At 46.8% G+C, this 7,601-nt stretch overlaps 1 protein-coding gene across 1 annotated transcript in view; it reads right to left on the reverse strand.

Annotated features, from left to right (window-relative positions):
- Positions 1-7,601, reverse strand: part of fer1l4 (fer-1 like family member 4) — a 222,256-nt gene that overhangs the window by 167,761 nt on the left and 46,894 nt on the right. Inside the window, exon 5 of the mRNA XM_056301923.1 lies at positions 7,066-7,095. Within this exon, the coding sequence (XP_056157898.1) occupies positions 7,066-7,095 (30 nt within the window). The remainder of the gene's footprint in view (positions 1-7,065; positions 7,096-7,601) is intronic.

Here is a 7,601-nt window from a genome sequence, read left to right on the forward strand (position 1 = left end):
GAGATGGCACAGGTGCTCATCCAGGCTCTGGTCATCTCCCGGCTGCACTACTGCAACTCCCTCCTTGCTGGCACCCCGGTGTCAGCCATCAGACCTCTGGAGCTTGTTCAGAAAGCTGCAGCTCATCTGGTGTTCAACCACCCTAAGTTCTCCCATACAATTGCCCTTCTCATGTCCCTAGACTGGCTCCCAGGAGCTGCTAGCATCCAGTTTAAGACTCTGGTGCTAGCCTACAGGGCAGTGAAAGGAACAGCTCCTTCCTATCTCCAGGCCATGATCAAGCCCTGCACCCCCGCCAAACCACTTCGCTCTGCTGCCTCGGGACGCCTGGTTGCCCCATCGCTCAGAGGCCCCTGCTGCCGATCGACCCGGTCCCGGCTCTTTTCTGTCCTGGCCCCACAGTGATTGAATGAACTCCCCACTGATGTCAGGACAGCCGAGTCGCTGCCCATCTTTCGGCACAGGTTGAAAACTCACCTCTTTAAGAACTACTACCCTGTTACTTGTTCTTAGCACTTACTGTATTCACTCATTTAAAAAAAAAATCTATTTCTTGCACTTTTACTTTAGCACTGGTTTTGCTCTTAGGTGCTTGATTAGATGCACTTATGACCTCTGATGACTAGTAGTTCTCCAGATTCCCTATGTTAAATGCACTTATTGTAAGTCGCTTTGGATAAAAGCGTCGGCTAAATGACTGTAATGTAATGTAATTAGTTCCCAGAGTCCACAGTTAAAAGAAGATCATTAAAAACTCTTAAAAGGGCTGTTTCAGTGCTGTGACGTGATTTGAAACCAGACTGGAACTTTTCACAAAAGCCATTAATTTCTAGGTGCGTTTGTAATTGTATATAAACTGCTTTCTCTAAGACTTTTGAAAGAAAAGGCAGCTTAGAAATTGGCCTAAAATTAGAAAGAACAGAGGGATCAAGATTGCTGTTTTTGATGAGGGGCTGTACTACAACATGTTTGAAAGCAGCAGGAACACAGCCTGAGAGAAGAGAGGTATTTATCAAATTTACAATACAAGACCCAACAGTGGTAAAAACATCTTTTAACAGTCTGGGTGGAATACTGTCAAGGGGGCAATGTGAAGGCCTCAAATGGTTAACTACCTCAGATATAAAGGAAAGGGACACAGGCTCAAACTGCTCTAAGACAGCTAAGCACATAGAACTGCCGCGGCCGGGACACGAACCCGTATCGCCCGCACCGCAGGAGGCATCGCTAACCGCTCGACTAAAGGCTCAGACTCGCTAGTAAGCGGCCAGCGTGTCTTCTTATCCATGCACGTTACAATATGTACGAGTAGAGCACCGACATCACTGGACAGCATGTGCGGCAGAACTGGACAACAGCGAACAACACGCCAAACACACCCGACAGACGGCTCTCCGCACACTCTGGCGCCATCTTGTCATATATGACAGTTGGTCATACATATATGTACATATTGTAACGTGCATGGATAAGTAGACACGTTGGTCCTTGACTAACGGGTCGGACCCTTTATTCGACTAGTTAACGTTGTCGCTTGCGGTACAGGAGATACGGGTTCGCGTCCCGGCTGTGGCGACGGTATCTCGGACTGTCCTCCGAATTCGCTACAATATATATGCAGAATATATGCGTATATGCTGATGTCATATCCATGATGTTGTTTAGTATTAATTTTAGGTTTAGTATTGTTCTGATCCCGAGGTGACTGACCTCTACTATCTATCTATCTATCTATCTATCTATCTATCTATCTATCTATCTGTCTATCTGTCTGTCTGTCTGTCTGTCTGTCTGTCTATCTGTCTGTCTGTCTGTCTATATATATATCTGTCTACCTCTGTTACTCTACTCTATTGATGTCTTTTTTACCCTCTTTGCTGCTAGCTACATCTGAATGAATACTATCTACACCCTTTGCGGATGAATAAAGATGATCATATCTTATCTATATAGTTAGCCTAGTTTTACTCATGACGCGTTTAGGATAAAACTAATCCCTGGAACATAGTCGCTACTTGCTGGTCTCCCACCTTTCTAATTGAACACAGCCTTGCTCCACCTGCATGCGCAGCACAGGGGCGCAGTGGGTCTGGACGGTTTCATGCTCGTTTACATGTGGAATTCCGTGCCTCTACTCCTGCTTCCTTATTTCTCTAATTTTTTTGACCCCTATTTAACTTTGTGACATTTTCTTGTCCATGGCTTTCGTAGGCCCTCTCACTGCTGCGCGGCGCTACTATTGAATCTAGAACGTTAATGCACATCAACTGGTTGTGATTGGCCAGTGAGCCAGTCCTAGAACACAAGCAGCCAATAACAACACACCAACAAGTTCAATGCGTCACAACATGGAACCAAGGCTTGGACTCCGTGATATAGGCAGCATGTCTTCTAACTGGCTTCATAAAGACACCAGTCGGTCACAAAGCTGTACTGTACCTCACTGTAGAAGGGACAGTTGTAGAAGGGACAGTTGTCGAAGGGACAGTTGTACTGTACCTCGCTGTAGAAGGGACAGTTGTCGAAGGGACAGTTGTACTGTACCTCGCTGTAGAAGGGACAGTTGTAGAAGGGACAGTTGTACTGTACCTCACTGTAGAAAGGACAGTTGTAGAAGGGACAGCTGTACTGCAACTCACTGCAGAAGGGACAGTTGTACTGTATCTCATTGTAGAAGGGACAGTTGTAGAAGGGACAGTTGTACTGTACCTCACTGTAGAACGTACAGTTGTAGAAGGAATAGTTGTAGAAGAGACAGTTGTATTGGACCTCATTGTAGAAGGGACAGTTGTAGAAGGAACAGTTTTGGAAGGGACAGTTGTATTGTATCTCATTTTAGAAGGGACAGTTGTAGAAGGAACAGTTGTAGAAGGGGCAGTTGTACTGTACCTCGCTGTAGAAGGTACAGTTGTAGAAGGAATAGTTGTAGAAGAGACAGTTGCATTGGACCTCATTGTAGAAGGGACAGTTGTAGAAGGAACAGTTTTGGAAGGGACAGTTGTATTGTATCTCATTGTAGAAGGGACAGTTGTAGAAGGAACAGTTGTAGTAGGGGCAGCTGTACTGTACCTCGCTGTAGAAGGTACAGGTGTAGAAGGAACAGTTGTATTGTACCTCATTGTAGAAGGAACAGTTGTAGAAGGGACAGCTGTAGAAGGGACAGTTGGTGGTCAGACAGTTGTACTGTACCTCACTGTAGAAGGGACAGTTGGTGGTCAGACAGTTGCGCAGTACCTCGCTGTAGAAGGAACAGTTGCAGAAGGGATAGTTGTAGAAGGGACAGTTGGTTGTCAGACAGTTGTACTGTACCTCGCTGTAGAAGAGACAGTAGTAGAAGGAACAGTTGTAGAAGGGACAGTTGTACTGAACCTTGCTGTAGAAGGGACAGTTGTAGAAGGGACAGTTGTAGAAGGAACAGTTGTAGAAGGGACAGTTGTACTGTACCTTGCTGTAGAAGGGACAGTTGTAGAAGGGACAGTTGTACTGTACCACTTTGCAGAAGGGACAGTTGGTGGTCAGACCATGTACTGTACCTCGCTGTAGAAGGGACAGCTGTAGAAGGGACAGTTGCACTGTACCTCGTTGTAGAAGGAACAGTTGGTGGTCAGACAGTTGTACTGTACCTCGCTGTAGAAGAGACAGTAGTAGAAGGAACAGTTGTAGAAGGGACAGTTGGTGGTCAGACAGTTGTGCTGTACCTTGCTGTAAAAGGGACAGTTGTAGAAGGGACAGATGGTGGTCAGACAGTTGTGTTGTACCTCACTGTAGAAGGGACAGTTGCAGAAGGGATAGTTGTAGAAGGGACAGTTGTACTGTACCTCGCTGTAGAAGGGACAGTTGTAGAAGGGACAATTATACTGTACCTCGTGACAGTTGGTGGTCAGACAGTTGTACTGTACCTCGCTGTAGAAGAGACAGTAGTAGAAGGAACAGTTGTAGAAGGGACAGTTGTGGTCAGACAGTTGTGCTGTACCTTGCTGTAGAAGGGACAGTTGCAGAAGGGATAGTTGTAGAAGGGACAGATTGGTGGTCAGACAGTTGTACTGTACCTCGCTGTAGTAGTAGAAGGAACAGTGTAGAAGGGACAGTTGTACTTTACCTTGCTGTAGAAGGGACAGTTGTAGAAGGAACAGTTGTAGAAGGGACAGTTGGTAGAAGGGACAGTTGGTGGTCAGACAGTTGTACTGTACCTCACTGTAGAAGGGACAGTTGCAGAAGGGATAGTTGTAGAAGGGACAGTTGTACTGTACCTCGCTGTAGAAGAGACAGTGTAGAGGAACAGTAGTAGAAGGGACAGTTGTAGAAGGGACAGTTGTACTGTACCTCGTTGTAGAAGGGAAGTTGTACTGTACCTCGTTGTAGAAGGGACAGTTGGTGGTCAGACAGTTGTACTGTGCCTTGCTGTAGAAGGGACAGTTGTACTGTACCTCGTTGTAGAAGGGACAGTTGGTGGTCAGACAGTTGTACTGTACCTCACTGTAGAGGGACAGTTGTAGAAGGGACAGTTGTACTGTACCTCGCAGTAGAAGGGACAGTTGTAGAAGGGACAGTTGTAGAAAGGACAAATGGTGGTCAGACAGTTGTACTGTACCTCGCCGTAGAAGGGACAGTTGTAGAAGGGACAGTTGGTGGTCAGACAGTTGTACTGTACCTCGCTGTAGAAGGGACAGTTGTACTGTACCTCGCTGTAGAAGGGACAGTTGTAGAAGGGACAATTTACTGTACCTCGTTGACAGTTGGTGGTCAGACAGTTGTGCTGTACCTTGCTGTAGAAGGGACAGTTGCAGAAGGGATAGTTGTAGAAGGGACAGTTGGTGGTCAGACAGTTTGTACTGTACCTCACTGTAGAAGGACAGTTGCAGAAGGGATAGTTGTAGAAGGACAGTTGTACTGTACCTCGCTGTAGAAGAGACAGTAGTAGAAGGAACAGTAGTAGAAGGGACAGTTGTAGAAGGGGACAGTTGTAGAAGGGACAGTTGTACTGTACCTCGTTGTAGAAGGGACAGTTGTACTGTACCTCGTTGTAGAAGGGACAGTTGGTGGTCAGACAGTTGTACTGTGCCTTGCTGTAGAAGGGACAGTTGTACTGTACCTCGTTGTAGAAGGGACAGTTGGTGGTCAGACAGTTGTACTGTACCTCACTGTAGAAGGGACAGTTGTAGAAGGGACAGTTGTACTGTACCTCGCAGTAGAAGGGACAGTTGTAGAAGGGACAGTTGTAGAAAGGACAAATGGTGGTCAGACCGTTGTACTGTACCTCGCCGTAGAAGGGACAGTTGTAGAAGGGACAGTTGGTGGTCAGACAGTTGTACTGTACCTCGCTGTAGAAGGGACAGTTGTACTGTACCTCGCTGTAGAAGGGACAGTTGTAGAAGGGACAATTTACTGTACCTCGTTGACAGTGGTGGTCAGACAGTTGTGCTGTACCTTGCTGTAGAAGGGGACAGTTGCAGAGGGATAGTTGTGGAAGGGACAGTTGGTGGTCGAGACAGTTGTACTGTACCTCGCTGTAGTAGTAGAAGGAACAGTTGTAGAAGGACAGTTGTACTTTACCTTGCTGTAGAAGGGACAGTTGTAGAAGGGACAGTTGGTGGTCAGACAGTTGTACTGTAGCTCAATGTAGAAGGGGACAATGCAGAAGGGATAGTTGTAGAAGGGACAGTTGTACGTACCTCGCTGTAGAAGAGACAGTAGTAGAAGGAACAGTAGTAGAAGGACAGTTGTAGAAGGGACAGTTATACTGTACATCGCTGTAGAAGAGACAGTAGTAGAAGAAACAGTTGTAGAAGGGACAGTTGTAGAAGGAACAGTTGTAGAAGGGACAGTTGGTGGTCAGACAGTTGTACTGTACCTCGCTGTAGAAGGAACAGTAGTAGAAGGAACAGTTGTAGAAGGGACAGTGTAGAAGGGACAGTTGTATTGTACCTCGCTGTAGAGGGGACAGTTGTAGGAGGAAGAGTTGTAGATGGGACAGTTGTACTGTACCACGTTGTAGAAGGGACAGTTGTTGAAGGGACAGTTGGTGATCAGACAGTTGTACTGTACCTCGCTGTAGAAGGAACAGTTGTAGAAGGGACAGTTGGTGATCAGACAGTTGTACTGTACCTCGCTGTAGAAGGGACAGCTGTAGAAGGAACAGTTGTAGAAGGGATAGTTGTACTGTACCTCGTTGTAGAAGGGACAGTTGGTGGTCAGACAGTTGTACTGTACCTCACTGTAGAAGGGACAGTTGTAGAAGGGACAGTTGTACTGTACCTCGTTGTAGAAGGGACAGTTGTACTGTACCTCGTTGTAGAAGGGACAGTTGGTGGTCAGACAGTTGTACTGTGCCTTGCTGTAGAAGGGACAGTTGTACTGTACCTCGTTGTAGAAGGGACAGTTGGTGGTCAGACAGTTGTACTGTACCTCACTGTAGAAGGGACAGTTGTAGAAGGGACAGTTGTACTGTACCTCGCTGTAGAAGGGACAGTTGTAGAAAGGACAGATGGTGGTCAGACAGTTGTACTGTACCTCGCTGTAGAAGGAACAGTTATAGAAGGGACAGTTGGTGATCAGACAGTTGTACTGTACCTCGCTGTAGAAGGGACAGCTGTAGAAGGAACAGTTGTAGAAGGGATAGTTGTACTGTACCTCGTTGTAGAAGGGACAGTTGGTGGTCAGACAGTTGTACTGTACCTCACTGTAGAAGGGACAGTTGTAGAAGGGACAGTTGTACTGTACCTCGTTGTAGAAGGGACAGTTGTACTGTACCTCGTTGTAGAAGGGACAGTTGGTCGTCAGACAGTTGTACTGTGCCTTGGTGTAGAAAGGACAGTTGTACTGTACCTCATTGTAGAAGGGACAGTTGGTGGTCAGACAGTTGTACTGTACCTCACTGTAGAAGGGACAGTTGTAGAAGGGACAGTTGTACTGTACCTCGCTGTAGAAGGGACAGTTGTAGAAAGGACAGATGGTGGTCAGACAGTTGTACTGTACCTCGCCGTAGAAGGGACAGTTGTAGAAGGGACAGTTGGTGGTCAGACAGTTGTACTGTACCTCGCTGTAGAAGGGACAGTTGTACTGTACCTCGTTGTAGAAGGGACAATTGTACTGTACCTCGTTGACAGTTGGTGGTCAGACAGTTGTACTGTACCTCACTGTAGAAGGGACAGTTGTAGAAGGGACAGTTGTACTGTACCTCGCTGTAGAAGGGACAGTTGTAGAAAGGACAGATGGTGGTCAGACAGTTGTACTGTACCTCACCGTAGAAGGGACAGTTGTAGAAGGGACAGTTGGTGGTCAGACAGTTGTACTGTACCTCACCGTAGAAGGGACAGTTGTAGAAAGGACAGATGGTGGTCAGACAGTTGTACTGTACCTCGCTGTAGAAGGGACAGTTGTACTGTACCTCGTTGTAGAAGGGACAGTTGGTGGTCAGACAGTTTACTGTACCTCGCTGTAGAAGGGACAGTTGTACTGTACCTCGTTGTAGAAGGGACAGTTGGTGGTCAGACAGTTGTACTGTACCTCGCTGTAGAAGGGACAGTTGTACTGTACCTCGCTGTAGAAGGGACAGTTGGTGGTCAGACAGTTGTACTGTACCTCGCTGTAGAAGGGACACA

The sequence above is a fragment of the Lampris incognitus genome, chromosome 2, assembly GCF_029633865.1.
Source record: "Lampris incognitus isolate fLamInc1 chromosome 2, fLamInc1.hap2, whole genome shotgun sequence".
NCBI lineage: Eukaryota > Metazoa > Chordata > Actinopteri > Lampriformes > Lampridae > Lampris > Lampris incognitus.